Here is a 27,823-nt window from a genome sequence, read left to right as displayed (position 1 = left end):
GATATTAAGCCAAGTTTTGGGGACAGTACTTTGTCATCTGACTCATGACCTGTCACAAACAAAAAAAAACTTTCTAAGCAGTCTTAAATTCTCACTTGTGTTTTGTCAAACAATTTTTAATATACATGTGAAAGATTGATCCAAGAGGTATGTAAATAAGTGCCATTTTTGCTTCCAAAAATATGCATTAAAAACACTTTTAAGTGAAGGAATAAAGTTAATCACTCTACATGCAGCGCCTTTCAGTATTCATTTGCAAAACTGACCAGTTTTGTACGGCAAATAATTCTATTGAAAGCAAAGATTTGACTCAGGGAAAGATAGCAAGTAAGCACTGTGTGGACAAGATGCAATCTAATCCAGTGTTAGGGTGTGTGCTGAGGACATTACATGTGAGTGTGTGTGAAAGTATGTGTCAACATCCTGGCTCTTTTGTGAGAAAGTCATCCACACTGTTGACATACATGTAGGCAACAGGTAGAGTCAAGTCCACGCCGTTGCCATGGTGACATGTCATTCCTTAGACGTATGGTGTCACCAGGACAGTCATCCAGTGTGCAGTACCGGTGGGAGGTCAGAGACGGTGTTCATGTTGCAGACAAAAAAAAGAAAGTGCTGCTTTTGAGAGTCAGATGGCTCCTGTCTGAGGAGCAAATCAAACATCTGACGTCCAGACAGAGCACTTCAATCCCACCTGCACGGCTGCTGTTGCTTGCCTGGAGACACTGATAGAGGGATGCAAGTGTGGAACGGTCAGCTTGGATAGTTTGCTGCCGTTGAATTCGGTCTGAGATTTCTCGCAGCAGAATACCACATAGTGATGGCGGCGGTGATGATGGAGTTTATGTTGGAGGTGTGGATCTGCACAACCTTTCTCTGGATTTCCTTCATTCATCAGCATGTTAACTACATCAAGTCTCAGATGAAGAGGTTTTGGAGCCGTTTGTTGCGCTCCACAACAGAGTGATAGGATCAGGGGGCAGGAGGACACAATGTTTTACTCATCTTGCATGGAGATTATTTTAACTATGGAGAACGTAGGAGCAATGAAGTATGCTCCTCAGATTGTTGGTGGAACAAAACACAATTGGTTTTTTTTTTGTATTTGACACAATGCAACAATGAAATGTGAACGTAGTGAAAGTGATTTTCTGGGTGTGAAACAGTGAGCTCATGAGTTGGACTGGCTCCTCTTTCTAACCTGCTCATGTTTGGTCTTGCCAGCAGCGACTGCTTTCAATCAGCTGTTTCTATCTTTTACACATCTGTCCTCTCACAATGTGTGCAACCTCAGGGTGGAACCAGCCAATGGCAGAGGAGGAGTTGAGAATGGGTGGGCCTGTGTTTTAGGTGGAGTTTAACTTCTGTATAAATAATCTGCCTGTGCTCCAAGCCAGCCCCTGGAAACTCTGAGAGCCATTCCTTTCCACCCCTGAAGCCTCACAGTAAGCTTGTTTTACTCTTCTCTAAAAGCTAATGAAATCCTTGTTGCTTCTAGTATCAGCTTGAGGTTGGAGTTTTTTCTTTGCGCAGTTTGTGTTTCACTCTCTTCTCTAAACAGTTGCCCAATCATGTGGGTGTGGCTGGAAGGCTGCAGCTCAGTGGCACGAGTCTGATTTGAGAAGTTTATTTAACAGCGGTGATAGCATACTGAGGGAATATGAGCACATCTGTTTATGTGTACAGATAGTGATGTGCACGTATGTAGAGCAGAGATCCGTGTCAGCGTTGGATGTGGGTGTGGTCAGTTGCCTTCACAGTACAGTTTTCATTATGGAAAGTAAGAGCCAATGTAAATACATTAGCAAATGGCTTCATATGCAAATAAGAAACAAGACTTTCTCGATCTGTTTATGTTTGTACTGCGACTGTTGACATGTTACTGATGTACATTTCTCTAACGTGAGTGTATATCAACTCGGAGCCTTCTCTCCTCTGTTGCAGACTCCAGATCTCCCACCATGTCTTTCATCACAGAGTTCATGAAGCAGACGGTCTATCTGGGCATGCCTGATGACTCAGTACGTAACTCTGTGGTTCTGTTCTTGTTGCTAAGGCCAACCAGTGTTTTTCCCCTTTTTTTTTCTCTCTCTCTTCCTGTGGTATGCCTGGGTGGAACAGTTTCATCAGGCGGAGTTTGGAGTAAAACAGAAATGTGGACGGAATGAGTGGGACTTTAGAGAAGGTTCAAGGAGATTAGATGAGAGCAGCCATAAAGGGAGTGCGGCAATCATTTACGCGGAGAGGGACCATCAGGATTGTGTGACTCATAGGAGCAAAGCTCTCTGATCCCTCCCTTTTGGCTGCTGCTTCTCCTTTCTGTAAATCTGCAAAAGATCTGTTAAAAGCCTAATGGTTACCATGGAAATAATAGTCAACAGGAAGTAACATTCATGATGAAACGTGGCATCTCATATGTCTCATTGTCATTCATTCATTTAGGTCCTGAAGAACGACGGAACAGTGAAGGCAGTTGCTAACTTCAACGCCAGTGCTGATGTTGCTGCTCTTGAAAAGGCCATCAAGGCAAAAGGTGACCTCCAAAGCATGTTGCTGAATGTTTGGACTGAGCAATTGTTGAGCTGAAGTTAGAGAATGTGACTCCATCTCCTGGCCAGTAAGCGGTACTTGCAGTAGGTTCATTGATTGTGGTGTTGGCATCTGTGCAGGCGTGGATGAGAACACCATCATTGAAGTTCTGGTGAAGAGAAGCAACGAGCAAAGGCAGCAGATCAAGCGGGCCTACGAGCAGGCGGAGGGCAAGGTAACAGAAGCGCGAGTCTTTGATAGTGTGGGAGGATTGGTGAACTGGTTGTACTGGCCGCTCCCTCTCAGCCTTTGGATGCAGCCCTGAAAAAAGCTCTGAAGGGAGATCTGGAAGATGTTGTAATGGCCCTGCTGAAGACGCCCGCCCAGTACGACGCCGAGCTGCTCAAAATGGCCATGAAGGTATGCAGAAATGCATGGGCATTTTTGGCCTCAGAGTGAAAATGTTTACCCGTTTTCATTTCAGGGCTTAGGCACGGACGAGGACACCTTAATAGAGGTGATGGCCTCTCGTACAAACAGGGAGATTTTGGATATAAAGAAGGCCTACAAGGAAGGTAGGTGGTCTTGCCCAGTTTTTTACATTGTTCGGATATATTCACTCACAAGAAACGCTGTGTTATTTTGCAAGAGTACAAGAAAGATCTGGAGGAGGACATCAGGTCTGACACCAGTGGAGAGTTCAGGACAGCCCTGCTGGAGCTCTGCAAGGTACTGCTGTCACTCCACTTCCTTCCTGGCTTTAGGCTGGCGCTCACACAAAACATTCCTGTCATCACATCACAACCACTGTGAGTTTGAAATACTGTCCCTCAGATGCATTTGTAGATTCATACAATGGAAAGCCCCTCCTCGCCCTGACGACTCACCCTCCTCCTAGGAGCGAGGTCTGGGTGTGGTCAACCTCAGTGCCATAAACCTTCTGGCGCTGCTTCCCTAAAATAACAGACTCATGAAAGGAAAACCCAAAACTAAAATTCTGAGCGCAAGTGTATACACAATTAAATATTTCAGTAACTTTGGCCTCAGTCAGGAACTCAGTCAGTTCCCACTTCTGAGAATTTAAAGTAGCAAGTCAAGACAACGCACCACCACTGTGAGCCAAGTCTGTGAGCCAATTTAGTGGTAATAAGACTATTCATTCACTATTCAACAGTATCTCAGCTGTTATTTGTTCTTGTTGCCCTGTAGTTCTCAATGTTGTTGCCATTTGTCTTCATGGAATAATTGATATATGTATATGTGCCTTGTTTTTGCTTCATGACTGTGACCATCGGAAATCAATTGCATACAAACATGTAATACCGACACCATAGAGTTACTCTGTCCTTTGTTTTTAATATCAAGTTCATGGTTAAATAGCAAAATTACAGGAAATATGATCTGAACATGAGCAAACCACCTCCCTTCCTGTTCTGCTTAACTGCAGCAGCTGGAGTTCTGAAGTGTCAGAACGGTGTTAATTCTCGAAACATGCTTATTCTGTATCCTTATTCTTCAATATACACATGGTTTTGAACTTGATTTTTTTCCACGTCATTTTTTTAAAGGGAAACAGGTGAAATAAAGGTTTTTTAGCAAATAATGTGAAGTCCCTCTTTATGTCCTCACAGGCTGGCAGGACTGAGGGAGTGTGTGATCAGCTGGTGGACAGCGATGCCAGAACTTTGTATGAGGCAGGAGAAGGAAGGAAGGGCAAAGACTGCTCCGCTTTCATTGAGATCCTCACCAGCAGGAGTGCTCCTCACCTGCGTCAAGGTTCGATCGCAACTAAACTCTTGCTCATCTTCTTGATGTGAAGTGACCACATTTTAAAAAATTCTCTTTGTGTTCTCAAGTTATTGTCAGTGTAATATGTTTTTATTTTTCTTGAAAGTCATTTGATGTATGTTTGTGCATGTGGTTGTAGTTTCGGATCCAAGCACCTGAAATACAGGGAGTTATTAGAATTAAATGTTTTTTGTTCTTGTCTTATTAACCTGCAGTGTTCGACCGCTACACAAAGTACAGCAAAGTGGATGTAGCCAAGGCCATTGACCTGGAGATGAAGGGGGATATTGAAAAGTGTCTCACAGCAGTGGGTACGTGTCAAATTCGTTGTTGGAGTAATGAACTGAATCGACGCCTGCTGATGGAATAAACTAATCTGAATAATGTTTTCAGTGAAGTGTGCTGGGAGCAGACCCGGCTACTTCGCTGAGAGGCTCAACCTGGCCATGAAGGTATATCATTGCAAGCTGAAATCGTAAATGAAGACCTGTGGTTTCCATTGACACCACTGTTATTCCCTCAGGGCTCTGGAACCCGCAAACACATCTTAAGCCGCATCATGGTGAGCCGCTCTGAAATTGACCTCAGAAAAATCAAGGAGGAGTACAAGAAGAAGTTTGGTAAAACACTTTATCAGGACATTCTGGTAAGAACCACACGATGGGAATGTGGTCAATGTCAGATAGTCAGGATGCATCTCATTCATATCATCCCATTTGTTCCTCAGGATGACACTAAAGGAGACTACGAGAAGATTCTCCTCGCTCTCTGTGGGTCAGAGAACTAATCCGAATGACCCCTCGCAATCGTTGATGCCATGCAGCTGAAAAATAAAATAGAATCTCTTGACACATATTGTGCCTTAAATGCTCTTGTGAAGAACCACAGTGCTATTAATACTGCAGTAAAAGACTAAGAAGACTAACTCTACCATCAGCAGCACATCAGTAGGATTTTCATTTACATTACATTCTGTTTTGTACAACGGATTGATGAACCGATGACCGTTGAATATCGCTAGGAAGGAAGGTAACTCACAATAAATGCAATTTACTGCCTCTGTGTCCTTGTTTTCTGATAACACTATTCACCTTCATGAGACTCTTTTGTATCTTGAAGTGCACAGATTCCAGTTTACATTTGCCATAATATAATGGCATAATAAGCAAGCACATAACAATGCGGTGGGATTATAAATTGTCAACAAACACTGCCCCGCTGACATTAATGTTCCCATCATTTCACCTATTTCAATATACCATAAGTATACCACAAGTCACCGAGCATTTATTTCATTCACAACAATGGCCAACAGCATGTTTGATTTTTATTATTATTATTTTTTGGTCATTAAAAAGTGAACAGATTGAGATACTTTAAACGCCTGATATCTGAAGTGGAACTGGTTATAAACGCACGAGGGGAGTGGAAAATCGGGCCGACTCTCGGTTGCCAGGTTTTAAAGAAATACGGATTCTTTTTCTAAAATACTCAAAAGATTGACATAAACACTACCACACATAGATATTTTAAACACTTATTTTTGAGGAACAACTAAATATTCAATGGAGCAAATTAGGTGTCATAGAAGAATATCATATTTAGTTATTTATATGTTTAAAACGGGGGATTGTAATGAAAGGTCTGGCAACCCTCAGTGCCGCCCGGCCACGACTATAAACAAGCAGTGCTAAGTTTGCAGTTTCACAGCGTTCAGATAACCACACGTGATTTCACAGTACGTATTGAGGTAAAACAAGTTATGATACTATTGTCATGGTTGTACAAGAAAAATAGCTTCGTCTAATGACACAAACTAATACCTGCTTTAGCTCGACAATATACTGTGAGCTATTAGCTGGTAACAGCAGCTGTATTACTGTCACTTCGACTAAAACGTGGTGTCAAATGCTTCTCCGAGTGCTTTTAAAGCTTATAAACACTTGTCAGTCACGTGCAAATAAGACAGCGTTTGCGTTTCTACTGCAGTAAACCGGGAAGCTAACGTTAGCATTCAGGTGACCTGATAGCAAACTGACAGATCAGTGAAGGGTTGAATGGGTTTGTGTTAGATCAAAAGAGGAGTTTCATTTCATCCACATGCATTTGTCATTCCAGAGCCGAGGAGTCATCTGTTTGCAAAACCCCTGCGAACTCTACAATGACCTGACCAGTGAACCCCCACTGTCCATCACTATTCATCTTCTGATGTGGATCATGAATGATAAACTGGTCTTCTTGGGCCTGCTGTACTTCGTCCAAGGCATCCCCTATGGTCTCCAGTCTTCCTTGCTTCCAGTCTACCTGCGCGGGGCCGGGCATTCTCTGACCCGCATCGGTTTGACCAAGATCCTCTATTTTCCCTGGGTTCTCAAGGTTCTCTGGGCCCCCTTGGTGGACCGGGTGGCCACCAAGCGTCGCTGGCTGGTAGCAACGGTGTCAGGATTGGCACTAACATGTCTCTCCAGTGCGGCCCTGGCTCCAGAGGCGCATATCTGGGGGGTGGCTGGGACCCTGCTGGCCATGAATACTCTGGCCTCTGTTCAGGATATCGCTGTCGATGGTGCAGCAGTGGGGCTGCTGAAAGGTCGTGGGGAGCTGGGCCTGGGTAACACCGCCCAAGTTGTGGGCTATAAAGCTGGATCTGTGTTCGCGGGAGGAGGACTGCTGGCGGTGATCGACGTGGCGGGATGGAGTTGGATGTTCATGCTGCTGACGTTCGTGTATGCAGGTGTTGCACTCTTTGTGTGGGGGGCCCCAGTGCTGGACGATGAAGCTATTAAGGTCCAGCAAACAGATGGCAGCAGACGCGGACAAACATCTGATGCTATGAGACCGTGGACGGTGTGGCGCAAGCTACTGGCTGTCCCTGGAACCACCTGGACGGTCCTGTATGTGCTCACATACAAACTCGGTGAGTCAAGCACATGATCGATGTCCCTACAAATATACAGTCATATGCCTTGTATTCATAAGGCATCAGGTTTTTACTAGGATTATAATTAGCAACATTTTAAAAATAAAATAACACATCCTAGTCGTGTTTTAATGTAATTTTAATTTTATGCTCAAGTGCTCTATATACCATTTAAATGTACAGTATGAAAAATATGGTCATCTTACGTCTTTTTCACCCATTTTTAAAATCAAATAAGATGAAGAGGCAGTGCCAAGTTATCTTAAATTATCTTTGACACATGCTCGCTGACCACACACATCCTTCTCTCATGCTGTGAAATTTAAAATCAAGATATTTTAATGTCGCAACTGCATTAAAGAGGAGGTTAATGTGCGCTAGGGTTGTTGTTGTGACCCCTGACTCAATACTACTGTGTAAAAATAGTCATAGCACCTGTTAGCCACTAGATGTCTCTGTTGCCGTATACGTAAATCGAAAAAGTTAGTTGTGACCAATACGTTCGTTCCTTGGTTGCCACTGATGTCTCCTTCTTAAAGTTTCAAATTCTGAAAAGTAGTACAACAAGTACAGTTGGTTGCATTTCACCCATTGTCGCAGCAATGATTCATTTCCAAAAAAGAAAAAAAAAAAAGGATCTAAAAGTAAATGTACTGTAGATGAAGCGGCGCCGTTTGTGTTTGTGTGTGGGAGAGAGTTAATATGACCAGGAGTTTGGTGTTTGGTAGCAGAAGGGGATTATGACGGGATTAGACTCTTTGTGTCTGCAGTGCTGAAATGCAAGAGGGTGCATCACAGTGCTTGTGTATGTGGGTGGTGGAAATATAATTGTCTCCACACATATGCATATCATGGACGTGCGCATGTACGTTGATCTATATGCCTTTGTTTTTAAGTCGTGAGTGTTTGTATGTGATGAGGGTGGTTCTGTAATCGGATGAGGCCCAGCAGACAACACTACTAGACAAAATCTGAAGGCTGGCTGGAGCCCCTAATCTGTCTAGGGAGCACCCCCCTTCTGTCTCGCAGCACTCTCTCCCTTGCACTTAAACACAGTCCGTGAATGATGCTGCTGATAATCATTTGTGATTTGCAATATCTTTTTTTCTTCTTGTAGATTGTGTGTCTGTGTCATCATTTGTTTGCTGTCACACTGGCCCAAATAATGTACCGCCCTTGCAAGGAAGACTTGTTGTGTAATATTTGAAATGAGACCGGGATGTCCCGGCGTAATTGCCTATGTGAGACAGTATTGTTTTTGTGCACGGGGTGTGTGCGGGTGTGTGTGTGTGTGTGTGTGTGCGGGTGAATCTGGTGAGACTGGTGATGCCCCCTCCCTGTTTTGGACACAAATGGCAGGCGAATACTTACAAACACACATCCCTCTCCCTAATGAACCCGTGGTCTGCGCCATGTCCAGCCACAGTGCTCCATCATAAAGCGCCTTCCATCTGAACTCTGACCCCTCTGCCATCTGAGCCCACAGGCATGATGGGATGCTTGTCTGGTTAGACTTACGAGGAGGATGGAAAGTGAAGGGGAGTTTAGCACTGGTTTGCTTAGCAGCTGTTTGTCAAGTGGTGATATTCAAATGTCCTCCTTGCTTCAGGTAAATTAACCTTTAAAAGATCTTTAAAAGAAAAACAAAAACAGGGAGCAATTGAAGTTTATACTTAGTATCTCTTCAAATATTAGACTGGAGTGTTAATCATTACAATTAAACAGCATGAGTGAAACAATTTAACTGCTCACCAAGTGCCTTTGAATTAGGAGCGTTTGTGTCACTACATCTCAGTTAGTTTCAGATTGAGTTCACAAGTGTGAATGTGCATGAATCCAGGCTTATGACGATTAGTGTCTGTCGCGGGAAGGTGGCGCTCTGTTGGAAGACTGAGAAATAGACTCAGTGTTGTCAAGGCTTTGTCAACAGCTTTTAGAATGTTACAGCAGTTATATGTATACTTCAGTTACACATATATAGTAGCTCTCATATTTAAATGTTGTACTCTTTTATCAATGTGTTGGAATGCTTTGGAACATCTCTTTTTTCATCATATTTTAGGAGTAGATCATCATAACTTCACCACACGTCTGGTCTTTCTGCAAAGGTAGATGTTTTGTCTGTTAAAAATCAAAGGTATTTTGAGTAATTTAATTCATTTCAAGCCAGAATACAGACTCCTTCCATGTGGTTTGTGGGGGGAAGGTAGAGAAAAGTGAGTGAGGGGAAAAACTTAAAGAGGGTGGAGGGCATTTTCCAGAGGGGAAAGAGGAGGAAGCTGATGGAGGGAATGAATTAATGAACAACCACCACATGGTGCCCCAACAGCACAGGCCGAAGAAATAAATGCATTTATCCACACAGTCAAAAGAGATAATAAAGGCTGCTGGTGATTTCACGCTTTTAACTTCCCCTTATTTGGGTGTCCTTTATACATTTTTGTTTGATATCATGAATATGTATAAAAGTGGATGCAACAATGCTTCATTAGTTGAGGTTCACCATCCAGGTCACCAATGAAAAATATGGCTAGATGGTGACTAATGCCACTGGTAGAACAGAGCATGGTGTCACACCTGAGGTGCTGATCCTGACCATGCTTAACATTTTTATGTACATGTAAAAATAACTCTCGGCAGAAACAAATCTCTGTGTTCTGAAGTGGGACTAGCCATAGTTGGAGTGATAAATGTGTCAGACACAGTTTAGTTTAGACCGTTTCGTGGTGCTGACTTAACAAGGCATCCATAAAGTATCTTCACCATTGAACATTTTTTTGTACTTTTTGGTACGAAATGTAATGATAAATAACCAATAAGGATCATGTTACCCAATTTAATCCTAATGTGCAAGAAATATTATTAAAACTTTGTTAACTAGTAGTATGGAAATCTGTTTAAGCTATTGCCTTATTTTCAATTCTTATTTTTTTAATCACATCAATAGATTATGTTTATGTTTTCCTGTTACTCCTTGGCGTTGTTCATGATGACTTCAGTATGATTTTTCTAAATATCTTCTGTACATTGTTATTACTGTCAGGCAAAAATACTGATTTGTTACAGTTGTAGTTTTATTTCTATTAAAGCTCGCTATTAAATCATCAAGTTCATTGAGATGAAGAAGGCTCTCCTCCAAAAGGGACCAGACTAAAACCATGTTGTTATGAATTAAATATTAACAAAATACCGCAGTTGTTATTCAACACATTTAATGGTTTTTAGTTTGTGACCATTTTGACCACACGCATGTATCCAGAGAGAAACCTTGTGAGTCACCTTGGTTTCAGAAGATGAAAAAAATGTAGGAGCGAATTTTCCCAGGTCCCTAAACCCTGAGGGCCAGAGAGAACTCCTTGACATCTGAATGGCTGTGAAGGAGCGGGTTTGTGTGACAGACCTAGTGGTCATGCAACAGTTAGTTGCAGGTGAAGGGGGAGGAGTCGTATGTGTTTTCCAACATGTAGTATGTATGAAGCTGTCTCTGCTTACCGACCGCCTGTCGGGATGATGATGTCGTTATTGCGCGTGTGTGCGTGTGTCCTCAGTGCACTTGCTGGAGTTGTTGTCTAATCTGCAGCATGGGCAGGACGATTTGACCCCACTGTCCTCACCGACCTCTCACCCTCGTCTCACCCTTATCCTCCTCTGATCCCCCCGTAACACCCAGCCCCCTCTCACTGCACCCAAACACACACATCCACTCTGGACATCTAATCTTAACTCTCATCTAATCTCACTGGATTAACGCTCTGTCGATATTTTTCATAGCACGTGATAATTAACAAATTTCATTTCAAAAGTGTTTACAAAGCAGTTTTGCATTTTTTTTAGTTTCTCATTTGAATCGATGCAAAGTGTGATGTGTTTACAAAATGGATTTAAGGCTACAAGGTAAAGCTGGTCAATGCTGTTGGTGATTTAATAAGGCAAACATGTCTACTATGGATCTCCATCTACTTCCTTCAGGGTCACTGGAAAAACATTTCACACTTCTAGTTTAGAGTCCTGGATCTCCCCAGTTGCCTCCATGATACATACAAGTTACAGATTTATTTAAAAAATATTAGGGGTGGGACTTGTTTAAAAAAAATCTAGAATTTGTGATGAATTAATCTCAATTAATTGCAGTTTAATGGCATAAGAATATTTGCCACAAGAAGCCAAATTTTTCAATTTGAATGAATTTGGTTATTACTGAATCAAATGATGGACCCATACAAACATTTAAACAACAAAATATTATTTTGCATCAGTTTGACAATAGCAAAATGAATCACGATGGTGGCTATATTCAAGTTCTTATAGAATCTTATTTAAACTGAAGCTCTTTTAATGTCTTGAAAATATTTATTTCAAATAATAAGAATTTCAAATACATGCAGTGTAGTGGAAACTCTGGCCATTGTGTAGCGAAAAACAAAGCAAACAAAAGCATTTGTTCAGGGATTCCTCCATGTTTGTTGTTGTTGTTATCATCTTAGCTGCCACGTGTCTTGTGCATCAGTGAGATCAGTGGACCAGGCACTCCTGCACATAGGTTCCTTGTTGTCTGGAGAGCAAACTGTTCAATTAAATTAAATTAATTATGATTAATAATTATTCAAAGTTTTTAAAATAATTAATTAATAAAAAATATATAATTATCATTACTCAGAGATTGCCAACACCTTTTCTGAGTACTAGAATGGTCAAGGAACTGACCGCTGTGATGCCCCTTTGTAACCTCTACCGATTACTTTCCATCCACTGTCCGATGTTTTCTTCTTTTCTTATGTGGCATCAGACATGTTGCTGGATTAATAAAGATGTCCGCAACATAGCTGCTTCACCAAGTAAAGAGTGGCTGTCATAGCAATCACACAAACTTTGTGATTTGAACCAAACCAACTTGACTTTTTTTTCCATCAACTTCCTCAGCAACAAAGGCTTTGCCACTCTCTCTCCTTCCCCATCTCCGTCCTCTAATGTCCCCATCCCCGCCTGCTCTCTTATAATTGTCAATTTTTGCACTGTAGTGCATTTTTGCCATCCACCTCTCTCTTTTTTCCCCCTCTCCTTTTCTAATTTTCTTTTTGGAGACACACGGGCCTTCCTTTTCTCGCTGCTTTCTCTTGTTCCACTCTTTTCTCTTTCCCCTCGACTCCTGCTTGTTTAATCTTGGCGGATGTCTAATGAAATCCCTGCTGAAATGGACAATTGGTGCTTTGAGAATATTTATAGAAAGGAATAATCAGCCTGGTTGTGTTTGTCTGCACGCGCTCCCCCGCCTCCTCTCCAACTCCAGTCTTTAAAGAAATAATTAGTTGAAGGCAGGACGCTGAAAGCACTGAGCTCCGAGCTAAACATGCAGATGTGCACAGGAGCGAGCAGCCACGGGTAAACAACCCGGGCATCATGGGTACCACCGCTGCCAATGTTTACCTTGTTATTGCTAATGTGGCTTCAGCAGATTTGATACAACTTGTAACAGACAGACACAGATATCCGTAACGATACAGCGCTCGGTTGACATCCAGCTATTTGCAAGGTTTGTTTGTTACACTGTGTCGGCTTGTCACAATTAAATGAATTATTTTCCACAAGCCTGAAGGAGTCGACAAAAATATAAGCGACAACTGCTGATGTTTGTTTTAGGAATTTCCCATTGTTTGTTAATTTTGCTCAGAAAAACTCTTTAATGGTAATAAAGTAGAATGAAGAACCGGCTTCTGGGCAGCTTGGTCTCGACACCTGTATCTGGTTTGGACCAAAAATATGGGAAATTTCAGAGAAAGATATGATTTTCTCAAGTTTTAATGTCTTGATAAAACAGGTAATGCTGCAAGACTAAACCATGATGCTCGGGTAGGGCGTTTTCCTTGGGGGACAGGAAGTTCGGGGCCCCACCAACCCAGTTAAAACCACCACCAGCTATTAAAAGAAAACAGAAACAATAAATCAGGGCTCTCTCCTGTATTGGCAGGTGTCTTGCGATACGATATAAATCTCAATGCAGGACTGGTGATGCGATACGTTGCGATATATTGTGATATATTGCGATACTGTAAATTCAGAGCCATTATTTTAAGGGGGAAAACCATATAGTGCAGTAAAATCTTATGTGGATGAAAGTTTATTATTATATTAACTGATGTTCAGTTAAATTTTGCAGTCCAGCAGAGGGATGAATCGCTCCCTTTAAAAAAATAAATGCAGTGTACAAAAGGAAAAAAAAAGCATTAAAGATGTCACAAGTGCAGCAGCAACTGTCTAAGTGCATTACATATTGATATAGACATCTTAAAATATCAAGACTATATCTAGCAATCAAGTATTGTGATATTTCAAAAATATCAGAACAGTATTGCGCAATTAAGTATCACAATATTTAAGCAAATTGATATTTTCTTACACCCCTATCTCAAATTACATTGACCTGTTGAGGCGACGCTGGCACCAGGGGAGAGACAGGTCCTGCGGTTTTATCCGCACATCATAGGCCATTTTGTTCCATGTTCCTGATGCCATTTAGTGAATTTATTTGCATTACAAATGCAGTTGTTTCTCAATCCACCTCAGTGTTAAAATGCGAAGCACTTGTAGACAAGTTCACTTTGATAAATCATATAGACTTACTTCATGCTCAATATTCCAACACAATAGGACACTTGAGGAAAACTTAAATATATTTATATTGTATTATATTGTAATTTGTTTTATATTGTTAGGACAAAGCTGTCTCCACTTCCTGTGAGGCTCAGGTCCTTCAACATCTGCGGGACGATGCTGAGGATGTTTTATGAGTCAATGGTGTCCAGTGCAATTCTGTTTGCTGGGGCAGCAGATTAATGGTTGCAGGCACTAACAGACTCAACAGACTCATCGGCAAAGATGGTGATGTGGTGGGGGTGAAACTGGACTCCTTTGAGACAGTTGCTGAGACAAGGATGCTCCTGAAACTAAGGAGCATCCTGGACAACATCACTCACCCCCTCCATCAGCTCCTGGTCCAACACAGAAGCTCATGGACCAATAGACTGAGACGACCCATCTCAAATGCTGAGCGCCACATGAGGTCCTTTCTACCTGTGGCAATAAAACTGCACAATTCATCCATGTAAAATTTGCACGATGTGCATAGCCTTGTTTTCCTCTTTCCTACACTCTCTGTTAAACACAATATTTTGTATTTTGCATTTTGTATTTATTTTTTGCTGTTTATGGAGCATGTTACAAACAAAATTTCCTTCAGGATTAATTACGTTTTTCTGATTCTGATTTTGAAATTAGCTACAGTTTTGACCGATCTTACGGCAGAATTGTTGCTGTCATCAATTTTTACTCAACAGCAAATTAATGTGGTGGTGTAAAAAAAATGACGCAATTTATATATATGTACGATTATGGTATATAGCTGTTAGCTTGTCAACGTCAGCCAGTCAACAGGCTGTAAACTTTCCTGATTCTTGCTTGGACGAAACTGTCAAATACTTTACGAACACACTCGTTGAACTTTTTGCTGACATGTTTTCTTTTTTATCATCTTTTGGTTTGTTTTTTCTTTTTTGTGGTTGGTTACCTTTGTTGGTCGAGGTATAAAGGCGGTCCACTTGATGTCAGCCTGTCGTGGTGCGACGTTCCTGATTATGCCGTTGCAGTTTTCGTTTTGTTATTGCTATCGCTCTACAGAACAGAACAAATATCAGTGAATACGGTTTTTAAGAGCTCATGATGAGAACGCACTGCATGGAGTTCCATACCTTTAAGTCGTGCATAAACAGTAACATGCAGTATCAGTGAGAGAGAAGGGGAAAATGTACAAGTAATCCTAAATGATAACAAAGTACCTGCATGAATGTTTTCTGCGAACTTGGGTTTGACTGCCGTGCTTGTAAACTGCCATCACTGAAACACAAATGACAAGAGTGAGAGGAGAACAAGTGTTTCCTACGCCAAGAATTCACATTCCCTTCTCCTTGGTGTTGCCGAGTTGTCACACACATCGGTGACACTCTTGTTTCGGTTGCTGCACCCCCCAATCACCGGGAGCTTCTCAGTGTTCTCTTTATTGTGTCTTTTTTTTTTCCACTGGAGTCTGTTTCATCTTTCTTCTCTTCTCTTCCTCTATTTTTGTTTGTCTCCTGGCTGACTGAGTGAGTGAGTGAGTCGTCGGTTATGTTGCCTCGTCTTTTGACAGCAATCTGGGAGCTGAGCTGTCACTCACGCGCGCTCCTTGGTCCCACTGTCTTTCTGAAGTCGGTCTCCATTAATATAATAATGGCGTATCGTCGGCGCCACTGAATATTTTACTGTAGTGTTCAGCAGAACATTACCCTCACGCACAACACCACACAGAGAAAGTCATGCCGCCTGACAGCAACTTTTCATTTTGACTGAAAGGTCTTTGAGCAGTCTGATTCATCTTTGGAAGTTTTTTTGTCCTTTGTTGTGTCGTGCTAGGCCTCCGTTTGATAAAGTGACTGAGGGTTTATTTTCCTTGTCATTATCTATTATTGACACTTTCCAGGAATAGGTCTAGGTGTGTCGAGTGTGCAGTTTTCTGATTCACCAGTCGTCATTTCAGGAAAACCACCTTGTTGCAAACAGCATCCTCATCAGACTGAAGTACGCAGACACATTCTTTGTGGAGGCGTCTTTCATTTCTACTGTAAAAGGCACAATCAGCGATGCTTAGTCAGACATGCTGGCACTTGTCAAATTAACGAAAAAAGGATGAATAAACGTAGCAAGAGATCTTTGTGGAAGTGAATATTTGCATGTGAAATGGGGTGAATCACATGTCACAGGCTTTGTTTTCACCTGATCTCAGACCAGAACAACACCACCAGTCTGACAGAGCATCCTGGATATTTTAGTCACGACCGCTAATGAGGAAACGTGTTTATCCCAACTGCTGAATAATACGTTCTCCATACCTGAGAACAAACTGTGGAATCAAAAGGAAACTTGATTTAGAATTAACACGGAGGTTAGATATTTTTACATCCCACCCCATCATTTGTGAGTCATAACTTTATTTTCATTTATAGTGATTAACAAAAAAAAAACGCTGATGGAGAACATGTCCAAAATAGGAAATAAGCTGGCTGAAACTACTCAGAAATACAAATGTAATTCAGTCCTTTGCTTCTGATGGAAGACCTTCAGTTATGTATCAAACTAGAAATTGAAATTCCTGTACTTTTTATCGAGTTAAAGTTAAAGTTTACAAAATGGCAGTTACATTGAAAGACTGCTAAGGACTACAAAAGTGGATAAACATCAAAAATATCAATCAGTTGTCAATAAAAACAAAACTAATTGATGTATCATCTTCGCAAGATGTTAGTGGCTACATTTAGCATAACTTAGAGCAATGTCGAAACCATGTTACATCATAGTAAGAAAGTTTCTCCATGAAGTCACCAATGCTGTGTGTCATCTATCCCATGTTCCTTGGCTGTTTACGGTTTGAGATGTCACTCCTGAATTACATACCCAGAACTGTCTGCAAATGGTTTGTGTAGGAAACATATTTGTTATTTTTAAATTTGACTATTCATGCTAATAGTGTCGTAAGCAAGTGTAGTAGGGCCCCTTTAATCTGAGTGAGGGAGTGATGTCGAGTGGTGAGTGTAAAATATGGTGGCAAAGCCAAATCAAATGTTTCAGTGTTTCATTATGCATCTTTTGCATTTTTAATGGTTTTCATTCTCTGGCTTCCTTTCCATCCTGTCCTCCTAGGTGAGCAGGGAGCAGTGACCATGTTTCCTCTCTTCCTGTTGGATCATCACATGACAGCCAGGGAGCTCGGCTTCTGGAATGGTGTCGTCGCTATGGGCTTCTCCATCTGTGGCTCCTCCTTGGGAGGGTTGCTGCTCGCCCAGTTCAGGTACTTTCTTGGTCAATAAAGTTGTAAGAAAACATCTGTTGCATTAATTGAGTATATGTTTTTTTATATATATGAAAATATTTGGATAAACTTTTTATTTACAAATATTTTCTGTGCTCTTTACTGCACTTGGTGCGACTGTGTGTGTGTTTGGAAATATTTCGGGTGCTTAGTTTGAGGGTACTGGGAGCAGAAGACTTGACAGTGCAAAAACAATGGCAACATAAACAGAGTCACACATTCTCATGGACCACCATTAACCTCCATTATTTCTTCAGTAGTTGCATAAGCTGCCACATTATGGTCAGTAGCTGACTATAAACAAGAGCAACACCTTTATGTTACATTGTATCGCTGCTCTCTCACTATACTTTGTTTCTTGTTTATCTGCTTCGTAATCACAGACTGAAGAAAAGGCTTGTAGTTTAATTGATGTCCTGATGTGGACTGTTAAAGAAAAAAAGGCACTTCTGTATCTGCTATGCTTTCATATCCACAACTCACCGTTTACTTGCAGCAATCTGCTTTGACTCCTTTCATGAAGTGACACGGAAGATAAAACAGCTCTTGAATGGAAAGTGCCGTCTAAAGCTATTTTGGTATTTCTGTCTATACCTGTCTTTCTCTTCTTGCAGTCTGGAGGAATATGCTGCGTGGCCTTTTAAGTGTTTACTAGATAAGCTTCCACGAGAGAAGTGCAACATCAGTGATTGTATTAGGGATTGTTTCACAGCTCGGCAGGCACCAACGTGCAAACGCTGCTCTGCCTGGAGTTTAAAGGAAATGCTAATATAGTCCTCTCAGATCCCCTCAAACTGTTTATGCCACGCTCACACACAAAGGTTAGTCCAACTCAGTCCCACCTTATATCTTAGGCAAGGGTTTTCCTCCATTGATATAAAACGGCTGAGTGCTCGGTGATCCTCTTTACGAACAGAACTGGCAACCTGAGACGGCAACTATTCTTATCTGGGCCCGGCCCGTGTGTGGTGGCGTCCAGGCGGCTTCTCTTTCTCACACTCGCACCCCCCTCAGCATCTCTCAAGACGGCGATATGAATGGCTGTCATTGAGAGGAGGCTCACAGGAGAGGCAGTGAGGAGAAAGTGTTTAGCATGTGAATGATGCCGGATTGGTTTTCCTGTAGCAAGGTATCGAGGAAGAGGAGAGGGATGGAGGAGGTCCAGGAAGGTTGTAAGGTACTTCATGTAAAAACTTGGCTTTCTTTGAATCTTGCTCATGGAAATGTTGTTTGATCAAATCCGAACCAGAAAAGTGATGTAAAGTAAAACTCACGCTCTATTCCAGTGAAGCATTAACCATCTAGTCATTGAGAATTCCTTCTGCAGAATGGCAAATGTATGTCAATGTCAATTTCCTTTGGATACTCTTTGGTGACCAACTAAAACACAATTACTCATTAATATGGCTCAGATTTTGGTCTTAGAAAAGTACAAGTGCGACCTATACGCATCCTTTAGAAATCTTCAGTTGGAAGTCGAAGATAAACAGGTGTTTTGTGTGTCACAACCTTTTTTTTTGGGGGGCGGAGGAGAGTCTGAATACATTTGGTGTCCTGATGGACATGTGTTAGGTGGGGTGAATGTTGGCAAGAACCTCATGATCCGATACGCATGATGATACGATTGTATCTGGATCATAAGTCAAACAAAAGCACTCAATATTAATGAAAATCTAAAGGGCAAAATCAAAACTGCATGAGTGAAACCAGCTTTGACAAAAACCTTGCATGAAGGTACAAACATATTCTCAAGTATGTTGTTTTTTCCAATGGTATTTCAGTTCAAACACCTCCTTGTGGTGGGGACCTTATGCTTTTGTGGGGACATTTTTGCCCGGTCCCCAAAAGGTAAAGCCCCGATTTGAGGATGAAAACTTCAAAATAACTAGGTCATGGTTGAGGCTGCCGTTTCTTTTGGATGGTTAGGTGTAGGGTGGGAGGCTGGGGAATCCATTTTGATAATGAGAGGTCCTCACAAGGACCGAGATACAAACATGTGTGTGTTTTTGTTTCTTTTTTTTTTTCCCCCACTGTGTTCAACTGAGTCGTTGATCAGCTCCCTGAGACTCTTTCAGTCACAGTTGTCTTCTACCCCACTGTTTTTTTTTTCCCCGACACTTAAGTACAACAGTAATTACATGCAGGAATATAAACAAACACTCTCAGCCCTTTGAGTGGCAGGTATCCTCTGGGTGATTGGCATTAATCCCTAATGTCACGCAACAGTGTGTGTGTAAGTGTGAGCTATCAGTGATTAATTATCAGGCTCATGCTGCGGATTCCTCAGGTTATTGATCACGTCACGAACCAAACCCAGAGGGGGATGATTCTCTCACCTTAACAGGGAATCAATTAGTGTCTGGGGACTTGTTTACTTCAGCACGTGCGTGTGTGTGAGGGCATGTGTGTGTGTGTGTGTGCGCGTGAGGGCGTGTGTGTGTGTGTCTGTTGTCAGGACCAATTCCTGACAACACACTATCCTCTTGGGGACCTTATGTCTTCGTGGGGACCTTATGTCTTCATCGGGACCTTATGTCTTCTGCAAAAGGTCCCCACAGGTCTAAACCTCAATTTGGTTTAAGTTTGGTTCTGAGTCATGGCTAAGATTTGCCATGTGTTTTGGATGGTTAGGTTTAGGACGAGAGGCTGGGGAAAGCATTATGTCAATGAGAAACCTCACAATGTCCCCACAGGGATAGCAATACAAACGTGTGTGTGTTTTCTTGTACTTCTATCTTTGTGAAGCCTCAGTTTGAGGGTTAAAAACTACAAAATACTTTGGTTATTACAATTAGGTTTTAGTTTGGTTAGGTGAGGTTCAAGACTTCAAAATAACTGGGCCATTACACATCGGTTCAGAGTCCTGGTTAAGGTTAGCCACATGTTTTGGATGGTGAGGTTTAGGGTTAGAGGCTGGGGAAAAGGTTATGGCAATGAGAAATCTTATAATGTCCCCACAAGGACCGAAATACAAACAAGTGTGTGCATGCTGATGTTGGTGGACTCAAAAGAAACTCACAAAATGAATCAATGCCATGTGTTATTGATCATCTCCTTGTGTTTGGCGTCTCCTAGCATCGGCTCGCTGATGCGACGTGTGTTTGTGTTGAGAACCATCAGCATGGTGTTCCAGAGTTCCCTGCTCACTGTGCTGGAACCTTCGCCGCTAATGAAAGGTGAGTGTGGCTGTTGAAATACGCCAGTCTTAAAGTTAAGTGCTCACTAATAAGTGAGGCCTGGTTTGGTTTAGAGACAGCCGCTCTGACACAAAGACAAGGAGCAGAGTTAGAAGTGACAGAGTTGAAGATGCTTAGGTGGACAGGAAGTAGAGGCGAGGAAGTCAGTGGCACAGGTTTGGAGGTAATGTTATGGAGGGCAGTTGGTCTGGACATTGAGACGTATGAGGAGAAAGAAGAAGAGGAAGACTAAATCGAGGATCTCCCCAGTGTTTTAGAAGCATAGGGCCCCCTGACACTGTGATTTTAATCCCAGTAGAGGGAGTTTTTGTCGCCATGCAGCGAAGGGTGACTTGTAATGTCAGCCACTCCTCAACCTAAAGGAGGACTGTGAAGGATGTACAAGGTGTGCTGCTGTTGTCATCCCTGCTGCCAAACTCATCACGGCCGCCATGCCACAATCGGAGACACCGCATGTGCTGGGAAAAAAGTCCTGGGGAGGACCTGAAATGATTATCTGATTTTAAATACATTATTAGTTTGTCGTCCGGCATCCGTCTTTTCTCCCCCTGAAACTCTGTTGTGCTGCTGTGGCATCTGCAAACCTAGATATTACCGAGACATATTTTTTTGTCCTGAGCAAGTCTGTTCCGTCAGACTGGCTGGCAGGTATGTAACTTGATAGCAAAAAATTGTCAGGAATCACTTAACAATAGAGCATTTTCCTTGCTTCAAGACATGTTTAAATCTGGTTGCAGAGTTGTTGACAACTTCCCCGCCAAGTCATTTAGCCCTTAGAATCTGAATTATGGGTGAATGAGTTCTTTGAACTGTCTGCTTGTGGTCAGTTAGTATTTGTTGCAAACAACTTTACAGAAGTTAAACTTGCTGTACTTACCAAGGGAAATCTGGTTGCACTCACAGGAACTCCTGCATAGTTTAGTGATAGATATCTCAGGCAGATTGCTACCCATCCAGACATATATGTTGGACTGGCAATACCACAGAATTTACTGGTTTTTTAGACAAAAGTCTTCCCCCAAATGAGTGGATTATTTAGCGTGTTGTGATTGACAACTTCCTCACCAGAGACGTTCAGTGGTTAACGTGTGAATGACACATCTGACTCCGCTGCACAGCCACTCGCAGCGCAGCCGAGATCCGCGATCCTGCCCTTCATCTCTGCCGGAGGTTTCTCTTCTCCGATCAGTCCTCTCAGACTGAAAGTTGAGGCCGACCCCCCTCCACTCTATACGCAGAACAAAGATTTCAGGGAACGCGAAGTGAGAAAAAGAAAACAGAAAAACATTCAGTTTGAGAATTTTCAATATTACATGATAACTCTCCGCTTGCCACTATTCTAGTCTGATCAGTCGGCGTTATCCGCGTGACTCCCACAGTCTGGTGTCGCTGACTGAAGAGTCTTATTCTGCAAAAACTCTGGCGGCTTGAGTGAATAATTCAGTGCGAGCAGGAGCACAGACAGATCGGCTCTGTGGTTCCTCTGTGTTTCCCACTAACAGCGCTCCGCCGCTTCCCCTCAGAGGATTCGCTACATGTGTTTTGGGGGTGAGCGCGAGGAAGCAGCTGAGACTTTTCATCAGCTCCATGTGCTTTGTCTCCTTCCTACTTGTAAAAGTCTCTTTCAGCCATTTTCTCTGCCACTGTTCCTCCAAATTAGACTGACTCAACTTTGTTTCCTCAGCCATGGCCGTCCTGAGCATGAGCATTCAGCACTTTCTGGGGGGACTCATCACCACGCTCACCTTCACGACCATGATGCACTGCACACAGAGAGCTGAGGAAAGCATTCAGGTAAAGCTGTCTGCCCAAACCCCCCCCCCCCCCCCCCCCCCCACACACATTTATTTACCTATAATGATGAGAATTACTCCAGCTCAGAGGTCACTTCATTCATGAGCAGTTTTGCCGTGGCACTAAACAGTGTTCAGTCACCTCCCCTGATGATTCTCACCACGACTTCCGGTGAGCATGTAAACGCGTGTGCGACGTGAGCTGTAGAATTATCTGTGTGGAAGACAGTTTTGGAGTGACTGGTGGCTAAACGTTTACGAGATACGCTGGGACTGGACTACACTCTGAGGACACAGAAGCCTTCGTCCAGAACCAAGTGGCAAAGCAGAGAGACACATCGTGGTGAAATTCCACTACTTCACTGACAAGATGGACGTCATGCGGAAAACAGCAAATAAACATCCACTTCATTACAACAACAAGTGGATATCCATTTTTCCAGACTACACGGAGGCCACGAGGAAACGTGGAGTAGCATTCAATGAAGCAAGGGACCTGCTGAGGCAAAGTGAGGATATTGGACTTCTGTTCTCTGCAACTCTCAAAGTTACGCGTCTGAACGGAGTGCTGACGTTTTTCAATGATGCCACCAAAGTAAAAAATACCCTCAACAGGGTATTACTTCCTGACAGGGGAGCCAAGGGCGCGTGCATCCACCGGAACGTAATTTGAGTTCCACTAATCCAGTCTTGATTTTGGCTGGTGATTCTCACCACGGCTCCCTTTATTCATGCGGTTCAACAGCATGAGGTCACTTCCGCTGCCGGCCGCAGGATCTTCAGAGGGAGATCCCGAACCTTCCCAAACACCACACCTACCATCACTTATTCCCCTGTCGCCTGCTCTGCCTGTCACTTCTCATCAGCTGTTTCCACCTGGAGAATTTCAAAAGCCGTCGCAGACCCACTTTCTATTCACAAAGTCTTTTCGCTTTTGTCCCCCGAACTCTCCATATGTGCCCCCCCACCCCCAGTGCCCACCCTCCACCTCTTTGTCATTCTCTAGCCCTTCTTTCCTCACCGACTTTCTCTTCTCCTCTTTGGGTTTTCTCCTCTTTGACATAACTCCTTTTGTCCCCGTCGTAACTGGGCCATCTTTGCCTGGAGGTGGTCGTTGACGGCGCAGCCATTCACTCAGTCAGTCTCTGAAGGTGACAAATTATCATTTAAATTGCTGTCACTCTTAAAGTGGAAGGAAGGAAGGTTGTCCATCGCTAGTTTGGCAGCGTAGAACCAGTAGTTCAAGACGTTCTCATGACACATATACGGTTGGCTTAAGTCTGTACGCGCCGAAGGAGGAGAAGCATGAGTCTCCGTGTTTGCTATTGAGCAAGGTGCTATCCAGTGACTGAAAGCTGATCGTGTGAGCGCTTGTTAAGGATCCCCAGGAGAAAGAAACCAAATCTGTTAAACAAGTTGCTGAGGATAAAGGCTCTCCACTTAGATGTGTTCCTGCAGGATCTGGGTGTTCGGTGAAGAACACCGCACCAGCCATTCCACAGATACTCCACGCCAACTAGACTGCAAATATTAAGCAGTCAGGATGATCGAGTCCTTGGTGAGAAACTGTGCGGGGGACTATAACAAACGAATATGTGACATTGATGTGGAGTTGCTGTAGCTGCTCTGTGTGCTAGTTGTAGTGCTTTTGGGCATGAGGGAGGAGGCCAGGTAGCGTTAGCTTATTATAGCGCTCCTCTAGCTGTCCTTGAAAAAAGCTCCGGGCAGAGATCAGATGCTTGTCTTCACTTGGCCTCTATCCATCGCCTCATGTCCTGATCTCACACTGTCTCCTTCTGATCTGACCTCAGTTTTCCTGCATCACAATCACTTGCGTTTTGCATGATAGTTTTTTACGTTTTTCAACTGGGGTGTTGCGAGCGAGTGTCAGGTGTGCCGTGGGAAAATGGTCCAGTTTCACCTCATTTGTCCGGAGATAGAGGTGGGCGATATGATGACATTAAATCATGACAATTAGAACGTGTTGACGAACAACTAAAGTGAGGAAATCACATGGATTCACTGACATTCTTTCTACACACTATACTGAAGAGCTACAGTGTGTTGATGCGCTGATCTGTCCGTCAGTCAAAGCAGCGCTGCTGTGGTGCGCGGCGCTCCTCTTCCCACACACTCACAGCCAAGAAGCCGCTCACATGCGCAACTTCCAGCTGTTTTAAAACCTGATGCACCTCTAACTTGACCACACACTTTCACCACAGAACCATGGAGGGAGGGATCCTTGTCGGACCCACAACACCAAAGACTGTCTGCACCACAGAGCTAACAGAGCTAACAGAGCGTCTCACGTGACGTCTCACTTCAAAACTTTATTGATACTCATGGATTTGGGATATAATGAATAAACTAATAAAAATGTTTACACCCAAGTGAAGCAGAAAAAGCACAGATTGAAATGCTCTTCTTGTCCTTCTCCTGCAGGCGACCCACTACAGTTTCCTGGCCACTCTGGAGGTCCTGGGTAAGCTCACCTTCAGCGCTCTGGCTGGAGGTGTGGTGGACACGTTTGGCTTCCAGGTGTCCTTCCTCTTCTTCCTCACCCTCTCCGCCGGCACTGCTCTGCATGTGTGGACAGCCACCTTAACCGGCGCGCTGAGGGAACATCAGATCAAGGAGCCGCCCAAATGATTCCGGTGCTCGACGTGGATTCTGACGCTTCATCACTTGACATGCGTTTACTTTTATGGCCATGTGTGAAGGATATCAGCCATCAGAACTTGGGTTTGAATTTGCACATTTTCCTCTCTTTCTTTGTGCTTACTTGAGTGCTATGAATATTGAAGGCCGACTCATAAAAGATGCCATATATCTATGAAACTTGTATTAGCAATGTAGACTAGAGGAAAAGCCGCCATTAAAGATGATGGCAGTGAACTTTTTTTTTTTTATTTAAAATTAGCTCAATACACTTAAATCAGGGGACTTTTCATCAGGGGACATAAGTATTTATTTTCTTGCAATAATTGTATCATCATATATATTTGTTTCTTCTTTTTCCACCTTTTCAAGTTATTTGAAAAATAAATTGTTTTTATTTTTAGTCAAACTATTTTTGAATTTCTAAATGGTGTTCTGTTATGCATTGTACAAATTACCTATGAAAGAAAACTGAATCTCATGTCTGTCATCGGAAAAGAGTGTCAATCTGAGCTGACCTTTGAACACACTTCCTCTGCGTCGGGAGAACTGTTTCCTGACAACACGTCTTAATAGCATCTGAGCCTTCACTAGAGTTTGAGCAGCAATAAGAGCAATTTCCATGAGGTGCACTGTGTGTGAATGTTTCATGGTTTACAGCTACTCCACTACCTCGTGCGACAGCAGCTGAGGATGCACTCGCTGAGAGTAAAAACTGAGCCGCTGAGTTACACAAGCCACAACTCATATCGCAAGTGTTCAACGCCACAGACACACACAGATGTATTGACTGTATCAGGAGCTTTTGAAGTATCTACTAAGCCAATGTGATAACTGCTAAGATTCCCAAACCATAGATATAGTTGCAAAGTATATAAAACTGAAAAGTTGATGATGCTGCATTCCACTTGTGTTGAGGTTGGAAGTGAGAGTGAGAAATAGTGTCACGCTTATCCAAAATTGTACAAATGACACACTGTATTACTGAAAATTGTAGCGTCACATTAAGTAAACGTGAATATTTAGTAAGTACAGGCGATTATTTAGGCAGTATTTAATGAAGTAGCACTATTTCTTACTGTAATTGAAGACTGCTTTTGATGGAAAAAAAAGACTAGAAAAGTAGCTGTTGACTGCACTGTACATGAGCCTGCTGTTTCATATATTTATAGAGCAGAAGGCCACTTCTCCGCTGGTGTGAGCTCCCCTTTAACTGAACGTAAGAGTGGAGACCGAGTGGCTGTCACACAGGAATTTGCCCGCACAAATAAAGGTTCAACACTGGTGATACATCACTGATCCAGCACTTGTTGCTAAGCACATGTGTTTTATCTCTGTCCTCTCGCACATTAAAAGGCTGCTGAGTGAATGCCAGAGTGTGTTTTTGTGTCTGCGTGACCTCTGATATTTGACTGTTGTCACTGGCTCCTCCGCCCCTCCCACCCTCACCCCGAGGCGAGGCTCTGTCTTTAAGGACCGTCTCACCTTTGAAAATCCAGCGCGGATTATAGTGGCAGTGAACACAACACTGGCTGTGAGCGGCGCTGGCTGAAGGCGACGGGAGTGAATAGAGCATGTGTCACAGTATCCAGCAGCAATCCAGCTCTAATGACACAACAAATGCTGTGAAGGGGGATTAGGCCAGATTACACAGCCCCTGAATACACCTCCACTTTACAGTTTCTCACCAGGCCTCATTATATGGGAGGGATGTTTGTATAGCCTGGGCGGGACTGAAGACGGGGCGTTTCCTTCGCCGCTGCTCCTCAAGTCCAGGCTGCGTCGGTCACTCTGGTTATTTATTTGTTATTGTTATTTTAGCATTTAAACTTGGAGGAAACGTGTTCGCTTCCAAACTCCTTTTGGAGGTACATCATGTGAATAAACCAGTGTCAGTCTTTGTTTCTCCTCTTGCTGAATACACATTCTCTGTGTTATCAATACTTTTTATATCATCATCTTTGGTGTATGGAAAATACAGACAAAGCCACCTTTGCTTTGTGAATGATTTGTCATTCAAACGAAAATACTGTGACGTTTCACATGTTTTGAGGTAAACAATGAGCAATAAATGCTCAATAAAGTCACATTTCCAGGATCAGTGAAGCGCCGGAGGAACACATGTCATGTATTTAAAACATATTTGAAAGAACCAATAAAATATGGACGCCACATGAATGAAAAAAAAACCATCAATATCATGTTTGTTATGAACTGTTCCATTGAGCGAGCAGCTATTAGTGACACATTAACTGTTGACAAGGTAGATTTCGATGACACTGGAAATGTTTGTGTTTTATTTTGGATAGCACTATTGAATCAATGTATTTTTAATTCTATTATTATTTATGACTGTTGTATTAGTTAAAGCTTACTATTAGTTTAAGGTTTTTTTTTATATTATTGTTATTAATATATCAAAGTATTTTTTCATTTTTATTTATTTATTTTTTCTCCAGTATATTGGAAAAAGAATTATGTCATTAAAATTATGAAAAAAATATTTATTTATTATTATTACTACTTAGGCAGCTGTATCCGTTAAAGCCTTCTTCTTTTTCCGCTATCATGGATCCTCTTACCATGGAGGAGTTAGTTTCTTATATTTCAGGTATTTATTTTTAGCATTTTTATTCTCTTTTATTTTTCTTTTTTTTTTTCACTGTATAGGATAAAGAATTTTGTCATTAAAATAATACCACAGTACACAGGTACAGAATTTATATTCTGACATAAAGTATTATCAATTAAATCCTGGATCGTCTTGTGTACTATTGAGGAGTTAGTTTCTTATATTTCAAGTCTTTTTTTCCATTTTTATTTCATTTTAATTTTTTCCAGGGTATTGAAGACAGAAAATTATGTCATTAAAATAATACCACAGTACACAGGTACAGAATCTATATTCTGACATAAAGTATTATCAATTAAATCCTGGATCGTCTTGTGTACTATTGAGGAGTTAGTTTCTTATATTTCAAGTCTTTTTTTTTCCATTTTTATTTCATTTTATTTTTTTCCTGGGTATTGAAGACAGAATTATGTC

At 42.3% G+C, this 27,823-nt stretch overlaps 2 protein-coding genes across 4 annotated transcripts; both read left to right on the top strand.

The window, feature by feature from the left end:
- Window positions 1-1,368: 1,368 nt before the first annotated feature.
- On the top strand, window positions 1,369-5,166 carry anxa1a (annexin A1a). Its single transcript, XM_053870232.1, has 12 exons — window positions 1,369-1,445; window positions 1,945-2,021; window positions 2,443-2,533; window positions 2,670-2,764; window positions 2,836-2,949; window positions 3,014-3,104; window positions 3,179-3,258; window positions 4,161-4,305; window positions 4,533-4,628; window positions 4,711-4,769; window positions 4,841-4,963; window positions 5,045-5,166. Exons 2-12 carry the CDS (start codon window positions 1,962-1,964, stop codon window positions 5,102-5,104), a joined length of 1,014 nt encoding a protein of 337 aa, XP_053726207.1. The 5' UTR covers window positions 1,369-1,445; window positions 1,945-1,961; the 3' UTR covers window positions 5,105-5,166.
- Window positions 5,167-5,969: 803 nt separating this feature from the next.
- mfsd3 (major facilitator superfamily domain containing 3) lies at window positions 5,970-27,126 on the top strand. 3 transcript variants are annotated; one of them, XM_053871711.1, is made up of 7 exons: window positions 5,970-6,067; window positions 6,436-6,592; window positions 7,049-7,231; window positions 16,961-17,108; window positions 20,205-20,305; window positions 22,011-22,120; window positions 24,562-27,126. In XM_053871711.1, exons 2-7 carry the CDS (start codon window positions 6,526-6,528, stop codon window positions 24,766-24,768), a joined length of 816 nt encoding a protein of 271 aa, XP_053727686.1. In that variant the 5' UTR covers window positions 5,970-6,067; window positions 6,436-6,525; the 3' UTR covers window positions 24,769-27,126. The 3 variants fall into 3 exon arrangements, with proteins under 3 accessions (XP_053727686.1, XP_053727684.1, XP_053727685.1); XM_053871709.1 differs by having other exon boundaries at window positions 6,436-7,231; XM_053871710.1 differs by having other exon boundaries at window positions 5,987-6,055; window positions 6,436-7,231.
- Window positions 27,127-27,823: the final 697 nt, after the last annotated feature.

This window comes from Synchiropus splendidus, chromosome 7 (genome assembly GCF_027744825.2).
Source record: "Synchiropus splendidus isolate RoL2022-P1 chromosome 7, RoL_Sspl_1.0, whole genome shotgun sequence".
In the NCBI taxonomy this organism is placed as follows: domain Eukaryota; kingdom Metazoa; phylum Chordata; class Actinopteri; order Syngnathiformes; family Callionymidae; genus Synchiropus; species Synchiropus splendidus.
This window is presented reverse-complemented; position numbering and strand designations above follow the sequence as displayed.